Genomic DNA, 25,640 nt, shown 5'->3' with positions numbered 1-25,640 from the left:
GCCCTGCTTGGAAGGCTGCGGCTCATACCTGTGACTGTATCCGCCACAGGCGAAGCAATCTTGCTTAGTGCCCGGATACACTGGAGTTAAAACGCTACTGACCGCTGTCATGAGCAAATCTTGTCTAAGCTATCCGGATAGACCAGACTGGGTCAAGTAAACAGAAGTAGCTAGATGCGCGTCTGCGGGTTGCGCCGAAGCCGTACCATGGCGCGACGACCCCCATGCTCATGGCTGTAGCAGCTAAATCCGAGCATGAGGGAAGTGGTGGCAAGTAGGCGAAAGATGATGGGATCTTGTTGTAGATGCAAGGTAGTTACTCCGTCGCCTGCGGTCCTGTTCCGCGAAGCGTTGTCGACAGTCAGTCCTTTTCGAAATGTGTACAAGGTCACCATGTCGTGCTTGGTAAGCCCACATGGCGATTAGCTCAGCACGGAGAATTGAGATGGAACTATAGAGTTGCTTTTGCGGAATCTGCAAGCCGGCCACGCTGCAGATACCATGCCGCAGGTACGTCATCGGCGCTGTTATCGATTACGATTGCACGCGTACCTTGCGGTGTGTATACAGCGCCTGAGCCTCGTCGCAGCATGTCGGACGTGTTGAAAACCGAGCATGTCTAATCAGCCGAGCAACGAGCAATCCACTAGTATGGATTGAATGGGTCGGAGGTAGGATGGGGAACATTGGTCCGTCCAGCGTCTAGGATGGCATGGTCAGAGAATATGTGAGGCTATGCGACTGACTCGCCGCTGCTCCGGAGGCTCAAGAAGGGGCGCGTCCTCGACGGGTGCAGTGGACACACAGTTGGCTGAGATGGTCGTCGGCCGAGGCAGTGGTATGCAGGCCAAAGCGACGAGCATGCACAGCTTCCTGGCAAAGACGGCAGCCACGACGATTGCGCCTCGAGGTTACGCGCGCATATGCAAGGAACAAGGGGTAAACATGTCTGAGGGGGGGGGGGGGGGGTGTTTGCCGGTGCGTAAACCGTAAACGAGCGAACGTTCCCCATGAATGTTTCATGCCAATCACAGACTACTGGCTCATTTCCCGGGACCCTGAGCTTAGTACTACTATTAGCTGACCATCCGAACCGAACCACTACATGTGTCTACAACCCTCGTTGCCAGCTGCTTGCCCTACCCACAACAAACAAGACCTGCATCGCCCTCATCCACGTCTCCCACGGCCACCATTGGACCCCACGCCGACCACGCGCCCGCCGCCCCTGCAGCTGCCATCCCCGCCATCTCCATATCACGGGCACCTTCCGTCTCCGGATTAGAGCACCCGCAGCCATCACAAGCGATTGAGCGGGAACCGACGACGACAGCCAAAATCGCACCATGCGGCGGTAGCGACATGGAGAACATGATATCCGACGACTCGCCTCTTGCGCAGTTGCTTGAAGGTGGGCTACCCCCTAGCACCATGACGATGCCATGCGCCGTGGGCACTAACCGCCGTCCAGGACAAGGCACTGCGCCATCACCCTACGACGACCACGACCACGACCACGACACCGAGACATCGACATCCACCAACTTCCCGCAGAGCTTCGCGCCCCGCGGACCGTCGACGCTGCAGTCGAGGATAAGAGACCGGCTCCCACAGCCGCTGCGCATCCACGCCCGCCATGGCTCCATCGCCCGCATCCACACGGCCTGTTCGGTACGTGTGCGTCTTGGTTGTCTCGTACATGCTCGTTAACAAGACACAGAAAGCCGTCAACTCCCGCATCGGCCGCGCAGACAACGAACGCTTCCTCGAGCAGTTCCGCTACCTCATCGTCGCTTCCCAGCTGCTCGGCGAGCAAGGAGGCCTGCGCGCATCTGCCATTCCCAGCTTCGCGACCGACGGACGCCCCGGCTCTCACGAGCTCAAGGTCGCCCGGATAAACCCCATCGGCGCAGCGGCCACGGGCACGACGGCCTTCGCGCTGGCATGGCTGGTGCACTGGTCGCGCCGCCAGCCCGTCTTCAGCAAGAGCCGAACCCTGCTGGTGATGCTGGTCTTCGCTGCTGTCTTTACCGCCGGCTACACGTACATGCGGCGGCAGTGGCTGCAGTATCTGCGCCAGGAGGCCGTAAAGGGCGCCTCGGACCTGGTCACAAACCTACAAGCCTTCGAGGCTTCGACGTCATCTGCCCTTGCCTTGATCCAAGAAGTGGAGCTCGTGTCACGCGGCTATCGCCTGTACGTGACCTTGCCTTCCGCCAGAACTCTGCAGCCCAAGTGCTAACACCATGCAGGAGCAGTCCCTTGCCTCCCATCTCCCGCATCGAAGAGAAGGGGCAGGCCCGTCGCTGCCAGCGGCTGCGCAAGAACCTCCGAGCTGCATACGCCGACATCGTTCCCATACTCGCTGAACAGTGCCATAATCTGAAACAGCTAATTCAAGAAGATGATTTGGAAAAGTATCTCGACGTATACGAAATCAGCAATCCCGACATGCAAGAGGCCGCCCTGGCCTACAGCGAATCTGAATTCGACGATGCCGAAACGTTAAAAGTCCTGCGCATCCTGCAGTATCGGTTATCAATCCTACGACGTGTATACCTCTGTTCTCTCCTGGCCATGGAGGCAGATGGCGGCAAACCCGATTTCGCGCGATGGTCGACAGTGGTCGACTCCATGTTGAACACGGCTCGTCCCGTCGGAGAGTGGAGCGAGAAGTTCAACCGCGTGCTCGCTGAAGAAGAGCAGTTCGTACTCCCATCGCCGGCCAAGGCCGCACCAACTCCTGGTCGAGACAAGATTCGCAATTCCGTGCGCAAGTTGTCTGGATTGTCGAGCGGTATTCGCGGTCTGCAAGCCAAGATGCAAGTACTGCGCGAAGAGACCAATAAGAGCTTGGAAGATACCGAAGACGTGACCGACTTGGGTCACTCCCTCCTCGCACAATACGATTCAATCGGTGCAGATCTCAAGAGTTTGGTGCAAGCTTGGGAGGCAGGCAAGAATGCGCTCGCCCTGAATATCGATCGGCACGAGCGCAGAATCTCCCAAGCATCCAGCGGTCTGCGCTCGCCCGTTCCAAGTCTAGGCGGTCTGACTGCTGTGGATGAAGGCAGTCCGTCTGATGCTCTGCGTGCTCTCAATGGCGACCTGCTGAGTCCCCACCAGAGCGCTCCATCGAGCGACCAGGGCAGCACGTCCGACGACGAAGTTTTCGAAGCTATTGCCATTCCAAAGACACGAGCCACAATGTCGAGAGAAGAGCGCATGCAGAAGATCCAAGACGACCGCGCTCGTCAAGCCTCGTTACGTGAGCAGCGAGACGCGAATACCAACATGCTGCGAGAATTGGAGTCAGTCATAAATCTAAGGCCACACAGAGTCTCAGCGCCCCCAGCCGGCGCACGAGTTACCAGTCTCTGAAGCATCAGTTCCTTTTGTTTACCGTTTTGGACTAATTCCGACTACCAGATGTCGCATCTCTTTCGCTTGCTTTGTTTCTTGGCGCACATCGGATCTCAATTTGATCCTGGGCATTTACGCTATACCACTGCCGCGGTCGCATTTACTTTTCTATCACATACCTTGGAGTCGCAGGACTAATGTCTATAACGCATATGCTGTGGTCAGAATACCCACACAGAATAGTAATGACAAATATCAATATCGTTACGCATAGGCTCGGTTCTGAGGAGCTCACAATTAGCTCTGTCGTCTTTCCGGCATGTGGAAAACTTGGATCACGGGCACGCGACGACGTGGCTGGCGCGTGTTGGTTTCGGGAAACCACCATCCTTGAACATTCTGGTAGCGAAAAACGGCTATTGGTACTCCGCAGTGCACGTGACAGGAAGAGCCAGTAATATCTTACGACGAGATGCATATACTAAGGTTGCGAATGCACTCGATGTGTTAGCATGCATTGTCTTGACATCAAACAGCTAGCTTCCGTTCAGATGGATGCAATACACTTTTCATCGTCTTTTCTATAAAAGTTGCAGTCGAGGAGGCTGTTCAGCTAAGCAACATGCTCTTTCTCTTTCTTCGTACATCACTAAGCTATACAGATGAGATGCAAGAACTGACGAACCACGGATTACTCCGGAGAGTTGCCCCAAACAATGCCTGGTGACATTCTGCCCCGAACGCGTTAGGGTGCAGCTGAAACCGAGTTCACCATGGAGCGCGACTGATGTACTAACCGCTCTTGCCCAAGACGACCAAGTGATCCTGACTCGTTGGCACCAGCGCCTGCCACCGACCTCAGTCATCGTGTGAAATTGCTTTTTGGACCATCTTCATCTCGCCCTATCGCTGGACAGCACTCAATGACGACGAACGGCTCGCTTCTTTTGCGTTCTATCCCTGTTTCAACGACTCTCACGAACAGGCAACGTCAGATCTAAATGCATTTCTCCGGGTTCACAGCTGGAAACGCACATAGACACGGCCCCTCTGCCGAGTACCAACCTAGAAAGATCACTCTTCTCAACAGGAATGCCGATGTCTACTCGAGAAATGCCTCTCTAAGGTATTTCCATCTTACAAAAGAGATATAGAGAAGGACAGAAAGACGCGTGAAAGAGAGAGCTAATCGACGAGAAACTCAGAGCACACCAAACAATTCGTCCTGGCTCGGGACCAGCTCCACCGGCCCGCTTTGACCCGCGAAAAGGATGGTTGCTCTTACACTCGTCTATTGTTCGTCATCGTCCACGATGCCATCGGTTCGCGGTACGGGAGGAGGCGCACCGTGTCGTCTGCGCATATGGACTCTCAGCCCATCCGATCGAGCATATTGCCTTTCACAACCTTCAATGGGGCATGGATATCGAACTTTGGCCCGACTAGATCCTGCACAAGCCTGAGTCTTGAGGTGACGCGTCAGATTTCCTAATGCGTGTACACCTGTTAAGACAGTGCCACAGCGATACGGACAGGGTACGCTATACTCGTCATCGATCGGAGATGTCTCTAGTGGCTGGACCAGTGGCATGGAGTATCTGACGTCTGGAGGTGATACGGAGACGTTCGCCGTTGGAGCAGCATAAGAATATTGCGGGCTTTGGCTTTACACCAACATCAGCACCAGCCAGCAAGTCTCGAGAGTACCACATACTAGCTTGGCGCAGGGCACGAAGGCGATAGGGACACATGCGCCGGTCCTACGGTAGTGTACCCTGGATCCATTGGGTAACTAGCTGCTGAATAAGTACTTTCGTATCTGTGACCTGGTCAGCGGATGCCTGACATTCATTGTGTGGCATGCACGTACTGATACGAATTAGTATAGGGCTGCGGCGTTGGATAACCAAATGTTGGTACTGGACGATCCTGCGGGACAGCTACTGCGCTAATTCGATATTGGTATGCGCTGCTACTGACAGTGTTGTGTCCTGGCAAGAGAGATTGTTGGTAGCTGCTGTTGTGGTAGTAGCCCTCGCGAGGCTGGACATACGCGGGTACTGGCGACCAGCTCTGCTGAATGTACTCTTCAGATCCAGATCCAGGAGAAGTTATCCTCCCTGCCTGTTCCGCTCCACTATCGCAAACGACTGCTAATGCGAACGGTGCTCTTCTCCTATACTCTCTGTCTTCTTGTGACCAAGGCACCTCGTCGCGCCTCTGTGTCTGATCGTACGCCATGGAGTCAAGGTTACCCGAGACCGTCTTGGAAATTATCTGAGAAGACTTTGCCCGTACAGACGTACAAAGCAGAACAACCTCTTCAACAATATGATCCTGATGGCTCCCATAAGATGACGCGAAGCTGGTTTTAGTGGTCGCTAAGCCAACTGTCAACAAGCGAAGCACCTGCGTGCGCTATGTCTTTGTCAGTTTCCCACTCTTCGGCGAAGAATCAATTTATGGAAGACGGCTTACAGGTCCGCGTTTATGAAATGCAAAGAGGAATGAGCAACATAAGAATGGATTCTCGAGTAACCCAGGATACGCACAGTGTTTATCCTGCTATACGTACTTAGTAACGAGTGGTTTAGGAGGCACGCTGCAGACGTTGGAGGACCCTCGGCTGAGATACGACAGCCTGTTGCACGAGCGGTCCGGAAAGGTCAACACCAGGGCATATCGCGCCTCACCGTGTATTTGTCTGTCAAACCGGAACGCTGATCTGCCCTATCAACATAGCTGCGTCTCAGCTTAAAGGGCGAGGGATTGTGCGACACTTCTTAGCTGGTTTTCACGCCAATCAGCTATGCCAGAGCGGCACCGGATGTGGCACAGCGCATGAGAAGCGTCGTTGGCCTCTATGCCATGGCCTTTGCCGCCTAAGGTGCACTTCAAAATTGCAGTGTGCGCGCGGCTGCGGCTGCTGCAATGGTACGCCTCTTTCGAAGACCACCCTAGGAAGCAGGCAAATGTCCTAAGACGTGCAGATACGGCCAACTCTGCTGGGATACACTGATGCCATGTGCACACCTGGTCACCCACACACTCGTCCGGCACCTTCCCGTCATTGAAGGTCAATGCGCACTAACATCGCCGAGGACTACAAGGCACTCGACTTCTCAAGCCAACGAGCAGGTATAGCTATGCCTGAGGATTCAGATAGTCACTTCACCAGCTCATCGAAAGCATAGTTCCCGCAAATCTCCAGAGACCTTCAGAGCTATCCTGTCGGTATCCTGTCGGTATCCCGGGTACCAGTAACAAGCATAATGACGGGCGAAACGGGCGAGTAAGTCATATGTTCTAGCCTTGTTCACCCATGCCGTCACGTTTTGCGCTTCCTGCGCGTCTGACTTGCAGCGGGTTTGTGACGAATACGAAGCTGCGTGGCGCTCCGCCAACGTTGGAAGTTTAACAAGGGCTCTCCTGTTCGAACACATGCATTACAATATCGAGAACGCTTTCTTGCAAGACAAAGTGGATTGACGGGACGGCTCGCGACCGGCGCAGCGCCGGCTATTAGTGGAACTTTCTTTCGCTCTTCGATACCTTACCGATAAATCCGACCGGCCCGACGGTTTCCCTTTCGGCAGGGAGTTTTTTCCCACACGATGGAGTATATCTCGAGAGGAACAATGCCAGCAAAGAGAAAGACTCTGGATTGTACGGAGACGAATATGTGACTAAATGTCAAGACTCGAGTCAGACGCCCATCTTCGCTACCCAACGAACATCGATGTGTACAGGCTGTAAGGGCTCGGAGAACGCAATTTCAGAGGGGCACCCTGCTGAGCAATGGTCTCCTGGATAATGTGGTTCAATTCATAGCCGCTACAAGAACACGTACCCAACCACTTGGTTTCAAAGCAATGGTCTTGACCCAGCCCTATGGAACAAAGAAAAACGTTCACACTCTCCCACACCTAAATTTCTTTATGGTGATGACGAACATGGCTGCATGTAAACATCACTCGTTAAAAATGAAATCTGGCTAGCGGAAGCCAACATACACCTGAGGTTCAGGTCGTGAAAAAGGCCACGGTTCTTGTCCCATTTCGGCATGCGTTGGCTCACATCTGTGTGAATTTGCTCCAAAACGCAGTACTATCGTGGACAAGGTTCCCGTTACATGGTGCGATACGCGCATGGATGGCTTGTACGTATTGGCTGAGATCGGCAGCGACAGGGACTTCTGATATATTGGCAGCGGGAAATCGACTATATTACTCTTGATACCTGCTGAGTCTCCCTTACCCCTCAAAAGAGCAACTATACTCGTCGTCGACAGTCTGCAATGCATTGCATCGGGACAAGTTCTAGAAGGACGTCACATAAGAAGAAGCGGTGTGCACATGAGCATATTAGATATACACATCTGCCATTGTTAGAAGGTAATTACTACAGTGTCTGCTATGAGATGCGGGACTACAAATCCCGACGACTGAGAATAGACTTGCAAGTCAGCAGTGCTTATCGACCATGTTGCTAAGGTAGTCAATGCGCTTGGAGGATTTGGTGTCGAATCGCCCGCCGCTAGCCCCCGCCACCGTCGGCAGCAGATGCATGAACAGATCTGATCAACCGTGGTGACTTTCGCGCAAGACCCTTAAGAGGAAGCTAGTAGACTCTAATGCAACAGCAGCTAGAGGCTACTCAGATCACCCTCGCGGGTCGATCCAGAACCTTGCACAAGCTGTCCTACGATAGGCAGTTTTCGTCGCACTGACATTGAGGCCTGCCTGGGCCAGCCTGTCGCACCGGAAGAAGAAAACTTCCACTATTGTAACCGGGAACCAATACATCTGCTGTCGAGTAGACGACATTACCTAAGGCTCTTCGGATGATTGAGCCCCGGGTCGTTAGCACGTAGCTTCGATGCAGCTATGATCCATCATTGGATAGGTTAGCCTATAATAATAGGTGCTTTGGATAGTATGGAGTGAGCTTGTCGTACCAGCAATCGATGATCAAGAGGCAACGTTACGCTAACTTTGTTTTGACATCATGGGATTACAGAGTAGTAGTACAAGTGATCAATCAGCGTGCAAGGCCTATGAGCACGTAAATCTTTTGTCTTTTCTTGTACACGAAGCGAAAACCGAACACCAAAGGAACGCCTGAGAACGCAACTCATCAACCCGCAAAAAGGCTCTCTAGCAACGACATTCAGAGTTCCGGAACAGATACAAGCTGGATCCAGGGTCTGGCATCACCTTTTCCGCTTTTTTGCCGGTGGGGTATTCAGCTCCGGATGGCTTCGCCGGAGGTGGACGAGCAGTGCGTCTTCACGCCCAAATGTCGATGTGCATCCTGGTTGCTCGCAACGGATATGTCTGTTGCTTCTCTGTCCTAGGCAGGGCTCGTGTCTGGCCATATGACGATTCAGGTTTCTCTGTGCGTATTGACCAGTGAATAGCGGCTTATCTACGCAGACAGAACAGCGCAGACTTGACTTGTCGCTTCACATAGGTCAGCAATGTTCATGAATGAAGTCTTTTAGCCTACTCACCTGGTTATATTCGAGCTATTATCTTCCTTATTGTTGGCGGTATCCGAAGTTGGAGGTGTTGGGTTCCCTGTCGTTGACTCTGGTCCCAAATCCGTAGAGTTCCATGTTGAAAGATATCTGCCGTCCGGTATGTTCATGCTGCTCACCTGCTGCTGTTCGAGATGCCGCCTCCGGTCTGAATAACAGGAGGTTGCCGCAAGCGATGGTTGCCAGGACTCTCCTACAGATATCGTGTGATGATCGATAGGAAGTTGAGAATTCCTTGGTGGCAAAGATGCTAGGTAGACATCCTGTGCTGCTTCATAGACTGAAGGCGGCCAAATATAGGCAGCGATCTCTTCTGATGGTAATGAGTCTGATTGGTAGGCCCACGCAAGTGTGCGCTCGTCAGCGGTGTGTGAGGCTAGGTACGTCTCGTCATTCGGATCATTTGAATTGCTCTGCTACAGAGTCAGCCCAGCAAGCAACGCCAATATTCTGGACCAAATTTTGAAGAGATCTCTGTCGTTCTACTCACCTCATCTCCAAAGCCATATGTGGTCCTGTACGATCGAGTATTCTGTACTGGCATCATGTTTGCATCGTAGGCCTAAATCGCGTCTGACAACCTGTCTAGGATCGATAGGATACTAGGATGCACAAAATGAAGCGCGCGATTGTAAGTCCATCTAAAGATTGGAAGTCGATCAATCAGTGCTTTTTGACCGGGTGAATAAGGACCAAAAAGCTCGTTGCTATTAGACGCTCGACGGCCGCCGTAATCGAAGAGTGACCTAGAACCCCGACAACTCATCATATGTGCCTCGTGGGGACAACGCATAACCAGACGTATTTTGAGGCGAGAGCAGTGGTGCGATATCGCTATCTCGCTGGATGCTATCCACTCATAATTGGGCTGTATTGGTTGCCTCGTTACCACGATGTGCTGACGACTAGTTGCCTTCTGGCTCACCGGTCCTGATAATACGTGGACGAATCCCAAGTCCTCGAGAAGGGCAGATAGCGCCGAAGGCGGCATACAAAACTCGAGAGGGAGGCCTCGGGAACGAATCCTGTCTTGTCTCGACGTGGGCTACGCGTTGGCGAGTCTATGGTGACAGAATCGGATCAGGTTGTCTTGAAGATCGCCTGGGATCACCCTAGAACGTCTGCCTACTCTAGTCCTTTGTAACGATGTCGCACAGGCGGGGAGAGTGCCTCCGGTTCCGCCAGGCATCTGGGTCGACTTCAGCTACCCGTTTCATCGCGCAATTACCGGTTACTGAGCAGGGCTGATCGCGCAGCTGGCGAGGAATAACGTCTGTGATGCCTATGGCGGGTAGGGCTGCCCTCGGCGAGCGGGTAGTCGTGGCTGAGCGGGGATGGGATTCGATATGTTGTGGCGGTACAACAGCATCTCGTACTTAGAGACTGTGCCCCACAGGGCACAACATAGTGAACGGGAGCTAACATGAACCAGAAAGCCGCCGGCACGGTGCGTCATGTTATACCAACCACGTTGGGCATCAGTCTTCATAGCAATTGCTCGATCGCCTCACTGTTTGGGCAACGATGAGTTGCTGCGAAGTACTGCCTTTCTCTTACTGCATATCGGCAGCGTCAACTGAGCACCCCACTTCAAACGAGGCGGAGGTAGAAGGGTCAGCCTTGTGCATGTATACCAGTGCTGAACCGCCACGTCGTTTTCAGGGCGAGATCAGGAGCCTGACACGTAAGTCACTTAATGCCATGTAGATGATTTTACCTGGAGTGAACTGACGTGGTGTGTCTGCCTTCTTCTTACCCGGACGATTTAAGTGCCTGCGGCTGTGCATGGCGATGTAGTGGCGCTGATGCCTGCAAGCCCATGCAATACCCTGCCGTCAGTGGCGCCAGCTAGTATTGCGCATGTTTCTTCGAAATGAAATATGGCAAGTGGTCTTGAGATTTTGTGCTAGACTTGTGGTGAATAAGCCATTGGTACGTCGCAGTAGTCACTGAAGCATAATATGAAGTACGCAACTGAATTAACTTGCGTGGACTGGTTATGTAGCTCCGTCTTCGAAGCTAGAGACTTTAAGTAACCCATTCATTTTCAGAATACTCTACAATACAGCCCTTAACTCACCGCTTCCTCTAGCCTCGGTTCTCTTCTCGTTTTCATACTCCCTCCACCGAACGTCAACATCCTCTTCACAGACATATGTAATGAGCCAGCTTCCGACACCACCCCATCTCCATGCTAAAGGATCGTCGCCCACGTTCAATCCCTTCTCCTCGTACTGCTCTTGGCTCACCCTCCCCTTGCCATTATATTCACCAAAAGCGCGAAGCATGTGATCACGATCTTGCTGCACAGGACCATCGTGGACATGGTAGAGGTACTGTTGACGATTACCGCGTGAAACGACTCGCTCAGTGCGCTCACGACGACAGCGCTCATAGACGGCCAATGCACGCTTCTTTTCGGCCATAGATTTGCTCCTGATCCTGCCTAGACATAGACCGAGGACGTGTCCGTCTTCCAACGACATGCCAGCACCTGAAGCGAGATATGGGAGAGTGGCATGCGCAGCGTCGCCGAGTATTGTGTATGCTCCAGTTTCGTGAGACCATGTGGGATCGAGACCTGGTCGGATCATCAGACGCCACTTGGCTACCGACTGGCAAAGTGCCAGCAACTTTGGAATCCGCGGATCCCAGTCTTTGTACAGAGCACGCATTTCTTCAACATTCCCAGCCAATGTGTTTGCACCAGCAGGCATATCGTCTGGTACCAATAGCACCATGTTGAACAGCTTGCCACCACGGAGGACGTAGTTGACAGCGTGCGCATCTGGACCTATCCAATAGTTGACCTGCGGGTCTTCTACGAAGCCCCTGAGGTCAGGGTCCTTCAACATATCTTCTGTATTGAGTAACAACCGGTAAGCCAGATCGCCAGTGAGCAGAGGTGGGTCTTCATGGCCTAGTAATATCTCCCTACACTTGGAGTTGATGCCATCGGCGCCGACTACCAAGTCGGCCTTGTATCGTGTCCCGTCCTGGCAGATGGCAATGGCACTCGTAGCGTTGCCGCTGACATCCTCTTCATACTCAATGTCTACCACCCGCGCTTTTGTAGTGAGCTTAGCACCAAGCTCCACAGCCCGCTCCAGTAGCCCCATGTGCAGATTCGCTCTATGGAAATCCCAGAAGGGTGTACCACACTCCTTTTCATACTCATGGAAATCCATATCGCTTATCTTGTTGCCCTTCCAGCCGATCATGTTGCACAGCCGTGGCGAAGTAGCATGTTTCGAGAGGTATTCTTCTAGACCCCAAGAGATGAGGACGCGCGAGGAGTTGGGTAAACACTGGATCCCAGCGCCGATTTCGCCTATCTCGGGAGTAGATTCGAGGATGTGAACGTTGTGACCGGCGAGGAGAATTGATATGGCAGCCCCAAGACCACCTAGACCGGCGCCAACAATGATGACCTATCGATGAGCGTCAGTCGAAGCACGAGAAGTTTAGGAGGGAGAGGTTACATCGAGCCTACTGGACTCATCCCTATGCTGCTTCTGAATAACCTGAGGTTTGACGCCGGCCATGATGTCACGAGTATAATGCTGTCTGAGAAAGAAAGCAAACCTCACAGTCGATGACGAAGAAAAAAGCAAATGCTAGTGTAGCGGTTTGTCGTCCATCAAGCCTGTAAACATTTCAAGTACACAGTCACTACTTGAATGGCATCACGTACCACCATCTTCGCCCACCTATCGCGACCCATACGCGTGACAGCTGGCTAGCTGACGATTACTGGACCGATGCGCGACGCCATGGCATTGGCGCTTATCGAGCTAGTCTGGCATCCCGAGGACATGGTGTGGTTCAGAACCAGAATGGGGGAATACTCGATTGGTGGGTACGCAAGTGTGATTGCGTCTACTGACGGGCATTGATGCACGTGTGCAAGAGTGGGGGAAAAGATGATGGTAGATGGATAGAACGTGGCTGGCGTGAGGGGTATGCAGTAGCAGTAACGCGGTGGCCATAGCTCCGAGCTTGAGCTTCCGATATGTGTTCCGATCATTCCGAGATAGGCAGGCGAGAACGTAGACGGTGTACATACCAACGCAGACAATGACGGAAAGACTAGTGACATTCGCAACTCGTTGGCTTCTCTATCATCGCTATTGAGGCATTGGTCCATCGTAATCGAGTAGTGAATACGCCTTCCCTTCCTTCTGTAGCTTGAGAATCTCACCACGCGGCGACGGCATCATCGCGTTCTCCGGCACCTTGTTGTTCTTCTTAAAGTCGTCCGCCATCTGTTCCATTGTCACCCACTCAACACCCTCATGTTTGTTGATATGCTCGATAATTCTGTAATCCTAGTCAGCGCCCTTGTCAATGATACAATTCCACGCTGAACGTACCTCTCATGCATAAGCACGACATGTGGCCTTCCACTAACATCGGGATGAATTGTCATGGGAAAGACGAATTCGTCGTACTCGCGATAAAAGTAGTCGAAGTGGTCCATCCATATTTGCTCCACGTCCCTTGGATTCACCCATCCGTGGCTGTTTGCACTCTTCTTCATGAACATCATCGGCGGCAAATCGTCGATATACCAGCTCCCCGGTATCTCCACCAGTCCAGTCTCTTGCCCCTTGGTAAGGGGCTTCATCCAGTCTACTGCTTTCTTGCTGTAATCTATTTTCGTCCACTCATCGCCCGTACGCAACCAATAGCAGCGATGGTCTTCATGCGACATGGAGTGATCATATTCGATGCCGTAGCTGAGGAGAAGCTCCGTGCCTTCCTTCGAAGTTTCCCACCATGGAGCTACAGAACCGCGTGGAGGTTTGCCATGACAGAAAGCAGTGAGTTGCTTATAGGTCTTATCGAGAACGTCGCGCTGTTGCTCGAAGGTCATGTCGGCAGGGTTTTCATGTGAGTAACCGTGGAGCCCGATTTCGTGGCCCGCATCCCGCACGGCGGCGCAGTCTTCGGGAAAAGTATCAAGAGAGTGACCTGGCTGTAAAACGTCAGCGAGACACATCGGTTTCATGGAAATGTGGAATTTACGATGAACCATGTTGCTTTGATCCCGTATTTGTCGAAGAGCTTCAGCAGGCGTTGGGTTCCTATCGTCCCAGCCCAGAGACCTGTGCTCTGTAAGCTACTGTCAGAATTCTTGTCTCAGAAGGAATACTGGCCTCTGCTGATGTCGCTTGTGGAGTCTTCACCCCCGTACGAACCAAGCCAACCAGCAACAGCCTGTGAATCGCCCAGTCAGTGACCACGTTCATGCTCACTACGTATAGGATGTCTTACGTCAATGTCAACACCATAGCTGACGAGAACCTTCTTCTTTCCCATGATGCTTAACGTTCAAGATTCAGCAATGCCGCAGCCTGGTGGAAAATAACGTAGTTGTAAAGGTAGAAAGAGTCGATGTAAGGTTTGGCCCGAACGTGCAGCAAGAACGACAGTCGCATAGCTCATGATAGCACGTGTAGCTACCCCGCTTATCTTCGGGATTGTTGATGCAGGGTAACCCACTTGATGAAGTCGATTGCTTAAATGGAAGGTGGGGGGATCCTATGATTCATCGTACCTGCCGGCGGCTGCTGAGGGTCTTATCGACGCGTGTTCGCGTGCACACGTGCGCATTAGCCCATTTCACAGAATTTTGTTCAATGTTTTCAACATTGGGACCTGGGATGTTATGCAGATTGGGATACGTCAAGGCATTCGGACGGCAAAAACAACTACGAGAGTGAACAGGCAGATGGCACGTGATGTTCAGAAGACTGCATACCCGAAATTCCATGGGATATCACAGGAACTGGCCTAGGCCTGCTTCTTCAGTATGTCGTCGATGGCTGCGGCCGCACCCAGAGCCTTCTCCTCCTGCAGTCTTCGAGCTACAACCTGCACACCTATTGGCATACCATCCATGCCATCCAAATCAAACGTCTGCCAATTCCAGTCGTCCATTGCATTCCTTGGCTCGTATTCGCTCATCCTCCTCGCAGCTTCTCCATCAAGGGTTTTCGAAACTTGACCAGCAGGCAGGACGACAGCCGGATAGTCGATGAAGTTGAACACCTTTGTATATCCGACCCACTTGCATTTTCGATGAGGGACAGCAGAATGAGGCATGACAGGTGTAAGAAGGACGTCGATTGATTTGCCAGAACTGGCAGACTTTGTTGAGTTCCAGAGATCGAGGTAGCGCTTCTGCAATCCAAGCTTCATCTTGTTCAACTGCCAATAATCATAAACCGAGATCGCCTTGCCTTTGTTGACAAGAGCTTCTACGTGCGGAATGAATGGTTCTCCGCCAGTGGCAACGTCTCGTCGAATGTCCTCGCCACCGTCTGCAGTGTAGTACTGATCCTGACCCTGGTCAGTTTGGAAGTGAATGATTTGTCTTGATATTTACCATGATGTCAATACACTCTTGATGAAGGCTACCCGGAGCCCACTCGATCACTTCATGTCCAGCTTTCTCAAGCTTCATGGCGACTTCAGTTAGTACGCGGGCAATAGGTGGATGGCATTTCACAACCCCATCATCCCGCATGATAGCGACCACCAGTGGTTTCAAACGTGCACCTTCATAGGCTTCTGACCGCCACGGCACTGGGCAGCACTTTGGATCTTGTTCCCAAGGAGTTGCATCGATGACAGCTTTGGTGACTGCCGTCAGCGAGTTCATGTTCCGTGTCATTGGCCCAATTACGGATGGAACATGCTCTTGACCATCGGTCGACACGGATACTCCTTGGTACGGCAGGCGTGTGCTACTAGGCTTCAGTGCGTACAGGCCATTCATGTGAGAGGGTATCCGCACGCTACCTCCAATATCCGTACCCCAGCCGACCACAGTGCCCTGGAGCGACAAAAGCGCAGCCTCTCCGCCAGTTGAGCCACCAGACGTAAAGTCGGGGTTCTTCGGATGAACGGTGAGGCCCCACAAGGGATTGTCGGTTTCACACCACTAGAAAGCTTCAGCATCCAACTACCATCCATACATGAAAATTGTGGCATGACATACCATTATACTCTGTGGCAGATTGGACTTTGCAATAATGATTGCGCCCATCTCTTTCAACAAAGATACCAGCACGCAATCTTGTTGGGCCGGCTTGAAAGCGCGCCCAACATAGCCTAGAGTGCTGTCGTAGCCCTTGACATCAAACTGGTCCTTGAGCGTCATGGGTACCCCGTGGAGGGGTCCCAGAAGCTGACCAGTTTCGCCAAAGTAGCTGTCCAGTGCTTTCGCCTGCTGAATCGCATCGTCGAAGAGAATCTCGGTAAGGCTGCGCAAGTCAGCAAGTGCTCCATGGTGCGGGTAGGGCTACGATTGTGCACGTGCCAGTTCGTCTTGGGTAGATGTTAGCGACATTCAGGGACTAAAGTCCGAAGCTTGGGATAGAAGTGGGGCACCGTACTCGTTGGTGGGCGTCTATAGCGCTGGAAGATGTGGCGTGAGAATGGTATGATAGCAGAGCAAGCCGCGGACCTCACCGGTTGATGTAGGCAGAAAGCAGCTGCGATGCCGTCACAGCACGCGACAGAATGGCCTTTGGAACGATTTGGGCATCATCGATGGCCGTCAATGTTTGATCGCTTCGGGGTTCGTGGTTTCCGTGGGGTTGCTGGCGTTGTTAATGTGTGACTTTGCTGCACTCGGGCGCATTGTACCTCGGTTGGCGTTGCCTGAGCATTGGTGAATCTCTGAATGGCATTGTCCCGTGTTGTTCGCTTCTTCGTGGCTGTCTGCAACCATTGTGGCAACTCAGAACACGTCATGTTGACTGTAGATGTGATGCTAGAAGACAGCTCTGAAGGTCTAGAAATCAATCATGCACACATCAACAGCGCCCGCGAGCCTAAAACAGGTACACAACGTCGACGTGGTATAGATAGCGGCATCTGCAGACCCATCGGCTTCTGATACTCCTTGGAGGCCAACCGTATTGCTGGTCAACGGTGGGGGAAACGATGCAGGGATGCCGAGGTGGACGGGAGCGCACTTCCCACCCGCTGGACTGAACGCGTTCACGGCGGAGTGCATGCGTCTCTTGCGACCCCTTGCGTCGCATCACCCCATCACCGAAAACATTTTCGCATGCAGCAGCACGTTGACGCACTTTCCCAGACGCCATGGCATTCTTCAATGGGTTGAAAATGGACGCATGCTCGACAGACAATCGGACGGTGCCCCTCCATCCTTCCCACGTACCTGCGGACCCCCATCTTTGCTCCTAGTGGCTGGCCGTCCCTGACAACAATTGACTTTATAGCATGGCTCCTTCGTTATGGAACCTCATGAAGCGTTCAACGTCCAACAGCCCGCCGTCATCGGTAAGACAGAAGATGGCACCCGGTATTGCAATCCCAGACACCGAGTCCCGTTCATCGGGAAGTAGCTTGGAGGTCGCGTCGCAGTTCTCTTACACCAAGAACGATGACTACTCCAGCTTCATGAGCGATGTCATGGTAGTCGGCGCCGGACCGGCTGGTCTGATGCTTGCGTATGTCATGTCATGCCGAGTGGAAAGAGCAATCTGACACCAACAGTGACAACCTGGTACGATATGGTATCAAAGCCCGCATCATCGACGACCGACCGGACCGCACTTCAACGGGACGCGCCGACGGGATCCAGCCAAAGACCATCGAGACTTTGCGCCAGATGCGAATCGCTGAGCCGCTGCTACGCAAGGGTGTCAAGATCTATGACATCGCTTTCTGGAAGTCGTCTGCCGAGAAGTCGCTCCACCGCACTGGTCGCGAGATTCACTACCCGCCCGTAGTCGACTTGCTTGACCCATACATACTGTTGGTACACCAGGGCATGGTAGAAGGCGTTTTGGAAGACGATCTGCGGGAAAGAGGCGTTGTTGTCTCCCGGAACACGGCCTTTGTCGACTTTGACTACACGCCCATGTCTATCCGTCCACTTACCGTCAATTGTCAACAAGATGTCAACCACGCAAAGAAGACTTTTGCCACGCGATACATAGTTGGATGCGACGGCGCCCACTCCAAAGTGAGAAAGACAATACCAGGTGCGACTCCTGTGGGATCATCGACCGATGCTGTGTGGGGTGTACTGGACGGTGTGCTCGATACCGACTTTCCCGATATCTGGAGTAAAGTAGTCATCCAGTCGGATGCGTTAGGCTCCGTACTGATGATTCCTCGCGAGAGGGGTTTGACCCGTCTCTACATAGAACTGCGGCCAGGATCAACAGAGGCGATTGGAGCGCAGCAAACCACACAAGAGTTCGTGCAAAAGCGAGCGCAGGCGATACTGCAGCCATACAGGCTCGAGTGGAAGAACGTTGAGTGGTTCGGGCGCTACAAGATCGGACAGCGAGTCGCAGCGCGCTTTGCAGACGACGAGCGACGGGTTTTCATTGCTGGTGATGCTAGTCACACCCATTCCCCCAAGGCAGCACAGGGAATGAACACATCAATGCATGGTAGATCTCCCCTGTACGGACCCGCCTGTGAGACATACACTGACTTGGTACTTTGATATCTTTAGATGCCTGGAATCTGGCCTGGAAACTCAACTTTGCAACGCGTGGTCTTGCGAAGCCTGCGTTACTCGACTCCTACGAGCAAGAACGACAGAAAATCGCGAAGGATTTGATCGACTTTGACTACGAGCACGCGAATGCCTTCCATGACGGAGACCCCGCAGCGCTTGCGGCAAATTTCACGAAGAACGTCGCATTTATTTCTGGCTATGGCGTTAGCTACGACCTAAACACCCTCAACGTTCAAGCGAAAGGTTACAACAGAGGTCATCTGAAGCCAGGCTACCTACTGCCACCTGCAAAGGTTACGCGCTACATCGATGCCAACCCAGTCGATGTCCAAACCGACATTCCTGCGCTTGGTCAATTTCGTATTTACTTCTTCACTCACAATATCCGCACGTCGATGCCCTTCTTAGAGACAGTTTGCCACGCGCATTCAGGAAACAGCTCGTACGTTGGGCGTGTCACGGCTGCTGGTAACGCCTCGTATACTGTCCAGCCACCTCTCGCAGCACCTCACGATCAATTCGTCCTTCCTGAACGGTACACGCCCGTCAGCGGTGTCTTTACCTATGCCTTGGTGACCGACGAGGATCGCAACAACTTCGAGATACGGGATCTACCAGCGGTACTTCGTGAGTCTGCGTTCACGTTGTATCTCGATGACATTCCCGAGAAGGACACGCGAAAGCAAACATGCATGGACAAGTGGCTTGATGGACTTGATGAGAAGGAGGTTGTTGTGGTCAACGTACGTCCAGATGGCTATGTCGGCACAGTGCGGAGATTCGTTGATGGCACCAAGGAGAATGGCATGGCTGCTGTGCAATGGATGGACCAGTACTATGAGCAATTTCTGAAAGACACATAAAAGTCTACATATTCGGTCATGTTGGTTGTTTTCGGTTTTGTGTGCATGGCTTTGGAGTTCCAAGGAGAGGTCAGGGTATTGGCTTCACGCAAATAGATGTATGACTTAGCAGTGTTCTTGTCTTAACGACCTCACGCCTTTCCGTTCTCGCACTTGACACACACATACACCGATTCTGAAAATCTTGTTCATACAACGTCGTGTAATCTTTCCATCAAGGCTTAGTATTGTAGGTGTGATACAACGAAGACTCATTCTCTTACATGCTTATTTCCGCATATTTCCGCTGCAGCTAGCCAATGTCATGCACACAGCAGTTCCCCCACTCTTATCAACATCTCCTCGCTCTGGCTATCATCCTATCAATGATGACCTTGTTGAGTGTAATCCTTCGCTCTAAGATATGCGACTCATCTCGAACAATGCCGCTATGTGCTGCGCTGCCGATGTGCCTAGCCAGCGTTATGCAACAGAGATGCATGCAGACTGGGGTCAAGAATGGGAGGTTACGAGGCGTGTGATACATACCCACGTAAAGGGCGGGAGGTGATATGACAGCACGCTACTTAAAGACGGACTATATTGTTTTTTCTTAAATCCAGTCGAACACAGCGTGCACCCGACACTTTGTGCAATATCCGCAATTGCTTCAGTTTCACAGTTGCCCCGAGGCGCCATACACCATGTCGATCGAACAGCAGAGAAACATCACCATGGCGGATGAAAAGGCTCAGAGACTATCAGAGTCCAGCTTCTCGAAGGAAGAAGCCGGTATGATAACTGATGTCATTGACAAGAAGGCTGAGAGCAATTACGGTATGGCGTTCCCAGGCTATCGAGCAATGATCATGTTCTGACATGTCGTGTAGTCCGAAAACTAGACTTTTACCTTTTGCCTTTTCTCTCAGTCATGTATTTTTTCAATAGGCAAGTTCACTTCCTTGAAACCCACCTCTGTTCTATACAGCTAGTTGACTCGACCAAAGTGTTGACCGTTCGAACCTGGGAAATGCGAAAACGGATGGTATGGACAAAGATCTTGGCTTTACCGGCGAACAGTATAGCTTGTTGATCCTGCTGTTCTACATCCCAAATGGACTGTGCGATCTTCCGCTTAATATGTTGACGAAGAAGTGGAGTGGTAGGGTCATGCTTCCATCCTGTAAGTCGATATCCTCGCGTTCCAGCACCATTAGCTAAATAAGACATCGACTAACAATCAATTGTAGTGATGGTGGGATGGGGTGCGATGGCCCTCCTCCAATGTGCAGCACATAACTTCGCTGGAATGCTCGTTATACGCATTCTGCTTGGTGCTTTTGAAGCCGGCTTCTTCGCAGGCGTCGTCTTCTACCTCACTTTGTTCTACACGCGTGGCGAACTCGGCTTTCGCATTGCGCTTTTCTTCGGTAGTGCACTTCTCGCGGGGGCTTTCAGTGGTCTAATTTCCTTTGGCGTCTTCCAGATTGACCATGCTCAGATCCCAGGCTGGAAGTTTCTCTTCATCATCGAGGGGACACTTACGGTGGTGCTCGCTCTGATAGCATACGCTTGGTTACCGGCAACCCCTCAATCAGCCTGGTTCTTGAACGATGCGGAACGTGCTGTGGCTGAACGTCGCACATTGCGCGATCTGTCTTCATCCGGTTCTCACGAATTCAACATGCGAGAGTGTTTCAAAGAGTGGAACACATGGAAAATGCTTCCCTGGTGTGTCGTCGCTTTCACCTACCCTGTCGCTTTCAGCACGACGTCGAACTTTTTGCCTCAGATTGTCCAGCGACTCGGATATTCTGTTGTCAAAACCAATCTTTGGACCGTGGCGCCCAATGCTGTGGGATTTTTCATCTTGCTCTGCATAACTTATAGCAGTGATTTCTTCCGGGAACGCACTTTCCACATCTGTGGCGCCCTGTGCATCTCTCTCGTCGGACTTGTCATCCTCGCCACGGTCGATGTTCTCGGCAACAAAGCCGTCGCATACTTCGCCTGCTTCTTGCTTTGTGCGGGAGCATACGTCCCTTCTTGTCTCGTGCACTCGTGGCATAACAACAACAACCTCAACGAGAATGCTCGCGCTGCGACAACAGGTCTCATGGTTGGGCTCGGAAACCTTGGGGGTATCGTTTCCGCCGCGACCTTCAGACAGGAGTACGCACCCAAGTATTTGCCAACGCTGTATGCAACGGCGGCATGTAATGTTACGTGTATTTGCTTTACATTGTGGCTAGGCGGGTGGATGAAGCTGGAAAATCGAAGGAGGGACAAAGCGCAGGGTGTTGTGCTCAGAGCTGAGGACGTCAAGACAAGTGAGCTGGGCGATGGAGAAGATAGTGAGAGGTGGAGATACTTTACTTAGAACAAACTCTGTAGAGCTCGAGTTAGCATAGCTGCGTGGCTGACCACAGAAGACTTCCACATTCCAGTCTATACACATTCCTTGTGCTCATCTTCTACGTGGGGTACTATGGTCTCAAATATTCCTTGGAGGAGTGAAACTTCGACTCGTCTAGCCTTTCGCAAAAGCCGTTGCTGTCTTCACGAAATGTACCGCAACAGTCACCAAACCAGGTAAGTTCCAATAGCAGCGCGCATGAACCTCGTTCATCCACCCGTGAATCGTTTCATACTCCCTATCAACTCATCGGAACGCTATACACGCATGTCATCATTACTACTTCCAAATATTTTTCTACCTTCTATGTTTTCTGCGAGGTTACGTACCAGGGAATTGGCTCGTTAGTTAGTTTGCAGCATATATGGAGATTTCAGTTATTCAATTAATGCAAAGCAAGACAATTGTGTAGCACAAGGCGAAGGTGGGGCAATTGTCGAGTACTAGCTGATAGCATTTCATAAGCCACCAAGACCTGCGCCCCCACCAACTAACCGCCACTGCACTAGACCTCTCAGCACCATCATACCATCGTGTACAACGGCCCATCGCACTTTACTCAAACATCTGCTCACAACTGCTGCAAGCCCGTTTGTACCCCTCTTGCCTACACTGCCAGCGACAATGCGGTCACCGCCAGCTTCAAGGAGCTTTTCGGGCTGAGCCCCAAGAACAGTTTCAAGAAGTGTCTTCATCTCCGCAACAGGATCCCAAATAATCTCATCGTCATCATCTAGGTGCTGAAGGTGCTGCGGCAGCTGATCTTCAAAAGAAGGTGGTGGCGTTGGTCGAGCATACCACACTCCCCAGACTACCAATGTACCGAGGTACACAGCCCAAGGGTGATGCCATAGTCTTCCTCCCCCGATATCTGAGGAGCTGGGTTCTCCGTCGAGGATATCCACCCCTTCGCTTACAAGAGCGGCAGCGTGCCAGACTGCTTTCCCAGCTTCTTGAATGTTCTCCGCTACCCATTTCTTGACCACACGTTGAGAGCGTGCGTAGTCGTGGCGGGCCACTGGGCGGCCTAGTATGTGGCGGGCGCCGGCGTAGATTTGTAGGTCGAGGAAGGGTGTATGAAGGAGGATGTGCGCGGAGTGGTACAGCGCTAGTGTGGCAGTACAGTAGATATGGAATTCTTTAGCCAGAGGGTGTATGGATGAGGGAAGGGAGGAAAGATATGTAGTGCAGAAAGCTGTATAATCCGTGTGCCAGGCGACATAAGAGGTCGCGAGACGAGTTTGCCAATCGCCTAGTGGATTTGACTCGACGACTCCTAACGATGTCTGATCGCGGCGTTGCATGTCCCATGCCACTGACATCAGGCCATGAAGGAGTAGAGATCGTGATAAGGCATTCAAATTCTTAGGTATTGTGGCAGCGTTCGGATGAAGATACATCTTCAGGCATGATAAGAACAACGGAGTTGTTGGTTGCTTCTGCCTTAATTGGTGCCATGTCTCCGCTGAGTCGGCCTCCCAGATAGCCTGATCGCAGGGCATATTGGAGCGAAGTTCAAAGGCGGACATGCATAGTGACTGACAGAAAAGTACTGCATGTTGCGTGTCCCACATGAAGCATAGAAACGCCAACCTGCGCACTTTGAGCAAAGCGCCATGAGGGTTCAGTTGATGAATACATACCTCTTCTTTTGCTCTGCTTCGCACCATGTCCGCCAGTCATCTTCAAGATCATCGGTGGCCTCTTCCGGTGTTGGTGGCCGGATGATTTGGCAATCGCTTCGACGAATGAGGTTAATGAGCAGGCCGTGAAACAAGTGTGACATGTCGTGTTGCTTCTGACCAGCTCTGCTTTTACCAAAGCACTCTACTAATAAGATAGTCTGGAGTACCCAGAGATCCGGCTTCGCCGAAAAGCCAGCATTTGCAAATATTTGTGGTCGCAGCACATCATGAATGCATACCTGATATGGGTCAACTAGTTTTCAGTTGTGAAGGTGCGCGTATACTTACAGCAAGCTGGTGTGCATCTTTCTCTCCATATGTTGCACCCAGCAGTAACACTGATGCAAGGAGTAGAGTATCAACTTCTGATGGATCGAACGTAGACATGTGGATCAGTGGGTACGTGGTGTTGAAGCGTGTAAAAAAGAGATCGCAGTATGTTTGCAAGCAAGATAACGAAAGTAGCGGGTGATCTCGCATGACTATGCTACCATCTGGTACGGTAGGTTGTATGATGTCGATGAGATCGAGTAGCTGCTGACGAGCGAGCTCATCGATGATTGGCAAGCTTCGTGATGGCTGAAGTAGAGACATGGGTCGCTCCGCATTCAAAACAGAATTGCTGTCTATCGCTGATACTAGGATATTTGATGTTCCATCCATAGAAATAGCCTTGGCACCAGAAGACAAGATAGCACCAGTAGCCGACTTGTCTCCCCCGTCGAGTGGCGGCGTGATTATTGGTGCACTTGGTGAGTGGGGATGAGGGGGTCCGTTTGATTGAGATGGAAGCGAGCCAAACTGGCCAACTGTCGACAGCGATGCGTCTATATCCATATGGTCCAAATGAAAATCCAAAGCATGACTCGGCTGAGAGATATTGTTATTCCCGATGGACAATGCAGGAAACGGATCTCCTACGATGGGCTGTTGAGCCTGATCATGGCTCGTCCAGTCCATGTCAAAGAGCCAATTGTAGTTGCTCATGGTTGTGAATGGCGCATTGAAAGAGCTTGCCGTATCTGGGTTGAATATCTCGTCGAATGGCGCATTGTCGAAGACTGCAGAGACGAAAGGATCGCTTGAACCGCTTGAACCACCTGAAGCGCTTGAAGGCTGCGTGTTGTCGTTAGACCAGAAACGCTGATCTGTAGGTGAGTATGAGCTGGACGTCGAGATGCTGTTGGGATTGAGAGTAATCGATGGGTAATGGGTTCCGATGCCGGAGTCGTTTTCATCAAGGGAATGAGATACTGACGGATTGTTTGATGTTGGTGGCGATATAGGAAGACCTTGATGTGAGAAAGAGTTGAAGTCCGGCAATGACTGCAGTAGGTCTTCACCTTGTGGTTGCGAAACAGACCGCGTCTTCAGACCTTCGTTGGATAAGCTGGGTTTCTTAGTAACTATTTTGCCTTCGGCATCTTTCCACATTCGCTTTCGAGTGTTCAGTATTCCGCAGCCTTCGGCGCCAGCTTCTTCGTCTTTTTGACGATGGCGACCAATATGCCTCTCTGCGCATATATGTTAGCGACCAAAGAGGGACGCTTCTGTGTTTCATAATTCAAGATAAGACCGTAACGCCTTGAGGGTCTAGGAAATCAAGCAACCAAGCAGAAAGCATCCAATGCGTCGAGGGAGAAGCAATGTAGTCTACAGGCCAAGGAAACAGTGCATCATTCTTACCAAGAAGATCTCTCCGCTTAAAGTGAGCCCTGCATCGATCGCAAGTATACTCCCCAGTCGAATGATTCAGCAAATGTCGTTGCAAATGCTCAGCCCTCGTAAAAGACCGTCCACATCCGTCATTCGTGCAAACAAACTTCTTGCCCTCATTCTTGCTAAGATTCCTTCTCTTGCGTCCGCGGCCTCCTGAACTCGCACTGTCGACAGTAGTGGATGCCATAGCGCAGGATCAGACAAATTGTTTCGATGATCTGATAGAAGGATGGGGGCAATGGGGATGAAATGGGGTGAAGAGAGGCTCAAGAAGCCGCATTACGGAATACTACACGATAGCGTGCGTCGGAAAGAGGCATGCTTATCGGAGTCGAGAAGTCCGACTATCGCGGCCGAGTGTGGAGTTGAGTCGTGCCGCTAGTGGGCGGGGTTGCGCGTGGTGGCGTAGGCTTGGGAACGCATCCTCAAGAGTGGGGGTGAGGTTTTCCATCGCAGACAACAGCCATAGAACTTTCCCAATCGATTTGTTCTTTTTTTCACATGTTCATATTGCAACTCGAGGCAAGTGCGTGGCCAAGATGCGGCGAACAAGATGGCTGAT

At 51.9% G+C, this 25,640-nt stretch overlaps 10 protein-coding genes across 10 annotated transcripts; 3 read left to right on the top strand and 7 right to left on the bottom strand.

The window, feature by feature from the left end:
* Nucleotides 1-1,362: 1,362 nt before the first annotated feature.
* GT037_010414 (proliferating cell nuclear antigen pcna) lies at nucleotides 1,363-3,381 on the top strand (the record flags this gene model as incomplete). Its single annotated transcript, XM_038935461.1, has 4 exons — nucleotides 1,363-1,411; nucleotides 1,472-1,671; nucleotides 1,721-2,196; nucleotides 2,253-3,381. 4 exons carry the CDS (start codon nucleotides 1,363-1,365, stop codon nucleotides 3,379-3,381), a joined length of 1,854 nt encoding a protein of 617 aa, XP_038781969.1.
* A 1,273-nt stretch (nucleotides 3,382-4,654) lies between these two features.
* GT037_010413 (uncharacterized protein) lies at nucleotides 4,655-5,604 on the bottom strand (the record flags this gene model as incomplete). The annotated part of the gene is made up of 3 exons (XM_038935460.1): nucleotides 4,655-5,027; nucleotides 5,078-5,182; nucleotides 5,234-5,604. The coding sequence occupies 3 exons, from the start codon at nucleotides 5,602-5,604 to the stop codon at nucleotides 4,655-4,657; spliced, it is 849 nt and encodes a 282-aa protein (XP_038781968.1).
* Nucleotides 5,605-8,575: 2,971 nt separating this feature from the next.
* On the bottom strand, nucleotides 8,576-8,740 carry GT037_010412 (uncharacterized protein; the record flags this gene model as incomplete). Its single annotated transcript, XM_038935459.1, has 1 exon — nucleotides 8,576-8,740. The coding sequence occupies one exon, from the start codon at nucleotides 8,738-8,740 to the stop codon at nucleotides 8,576-8,578; it is 165 nt and encodes a 54-aa protein (XP_038781967.1).
* Nucleotides 8,741-8,871: 131 nt separating this feature from the next.
* Nucleotides 8,872-9,449, bottom strand: GT037_010411 (uncharacterized protein; the record flags this gene model as incomplete). Its single annotated transcript, XM_038935458.1, has 2 exons — nucleotides 8,872-9,315; nucleotides 9,393-9,449. The coding sequence occupies 2 exons, from the start codon at nucleotides 9,447-9,449 to the stop codon at nucleotides 8,872-8,874; spliced, it is 501 nt and encodes a 166-aa protein (XP_038781966.1).
* Nucleotides 9,450-10,808: 1,359 nt separating this feature from the next.
* Nucleotides 10,809-12,447, bottom strand: GT037_010410 (fad binding domain containing protein; the record flags this gene model as incomplete). Its single annotated transcript, XM_038935457.1, has 3 exons — nucleotides 10,809-10,921; nucleotides 10,983-12,333; nucleotides 12,385-12,447. 3 exons carry the CDS (start codon nucleotides 12,445-12,447, stop codon nucleotides 10,809-10,811), a joined length of 1,527 nt encoding a protein of 508 aa, XP_038781965.1.
* A 582-nt stretch (nucleotides 12,448-13,029) lies between these two features.
* GT037_010409 (polysaccharide deacetylase family protein) lies at nucleotides 13,030-14,224 on the bottom strand (the record flags this gene model as incomplete). Its single annotated transcript, XM_038935456.1, has 5 exons — nucleotides 13,030-13,222; nucleotides 13,276-13,880; nucleotides 13,931-14,010; nucleotides 14,104-14,122; nucleotides 14,180-14,224. The coding sequence occupies 5 exons, from the start codon at nucleotides 14,222-14,224 to the stop codon at nucleotides 13,030-13,032; spliced, it is 942 nt and encodes a 313-aa protein (XP_038781964.1).
* Nucleotides 14,225-14,698: 474 nt separating this feature from the next.
* On the bottom strand, nucleotides 14,699-16,666 carry GT037_010408 (amidase signature enzyme; the record flags this gene model as incomplete). Its single annotated transcript, XM_038935455.1, has 5 exons — nucleotides 14,699-15,247; nucleotides 15,294-15,851; nucleotides 15,909-16,173; nucleotides 16,382-16,512; nucleotides 16,559-16,666. 5 exons carry the CDS (start codon nucleotides 16,664-16,666, stop codon nucleotides 14,699-14,701), a joined length of 1,611 nt encoding a protein of 536 aa, XP_038781963.1.
* Nucleotides 16,667-17,161: 495 nt separating this feature from the next.
* On the top strand, nucleotides 17,162-19,279 carry GT037_010407 (fad monooxygenase-like protein; the record flags this gene model as incomplete). Its single annotated transcript, XM_038935454.1, has 3 exons — nucleotides 17,162-17,391; nucleotides 17,438-18,345; nucleotides 18,411-19,279. The coding sequence occupies 3 exons, from the start codon at nucleotides 17,162-17,164 to the stop codon at nucleotides 19,277-19,279; spliced, it is 2,007 nt and encodes a 668-aa protein (XP_038781962.1).
* A 683-nt stretch (nucleotides 19,280-19,962) lies between these two features.
* Nucleotides 19,963-21,638, top strand: GT037_010406 (mfs general substrate transporter; the record flags this gene model as incomplete). Its single annotated transcript, XM_038935453.1, has 4 exons — nucleotides 19,963-20,095; nucleotides 20,149-20,191; nucleotides 20,266-20,441; nucleotides 20,509-21,638. The coding sequence occupies 4 exons, from the start codon at nucleotides 19,963-19,965 to the stop codon at nucleotides 21,636-21,638; spliced, it is 1,482 nt and encodes a 493-aa protein (XP_038781961.1).
* Nucleotides 21,639-22,132: 494 nt separating this feature from the next.
* GT037_010405 (uncharacterized protein) lies at nucleotides 22,133-25,265 on the bottom strand (the record flags this gene model as incomplete). Its single annotated transcript, XM_038935452.1, has 4 exons — nucleotides 22,133-23,267; nucleotides 23,318-23,598; nucleotides 23,648-24,873; nucleotides 25,046-25,265. The coding sequence occupies 4 exons, from the start codon at nucleotides 25,263-25,265 to the stop codon at nucleotides 22,133-22,135; spliced, it is 2,862 nt and encodes a 953-aa protein (XP_038781960.1).
* Between the last annotated feature and the right edge of the window lie 375 nt (nucleotides 25,266-25,640).

This window comes from Alternaria burnsii (genome assembly GCF_013036055.1).
Source record: "Alternaria burnsii strain CBS107.38 chromosome Unknown 729, whole genome shotgun sequence".
Classification (NCBI taxonomy): domain Eukaryota; kingdom Fungi; phylum Ascomycota; class Dothideomycetes; order Pleosporales; family Pleosporaceae; genus Alternaria; species Alternaria burnsii.
This window is presented reverse-complemented; position numbering and strand designations above follow the sequence as displayed.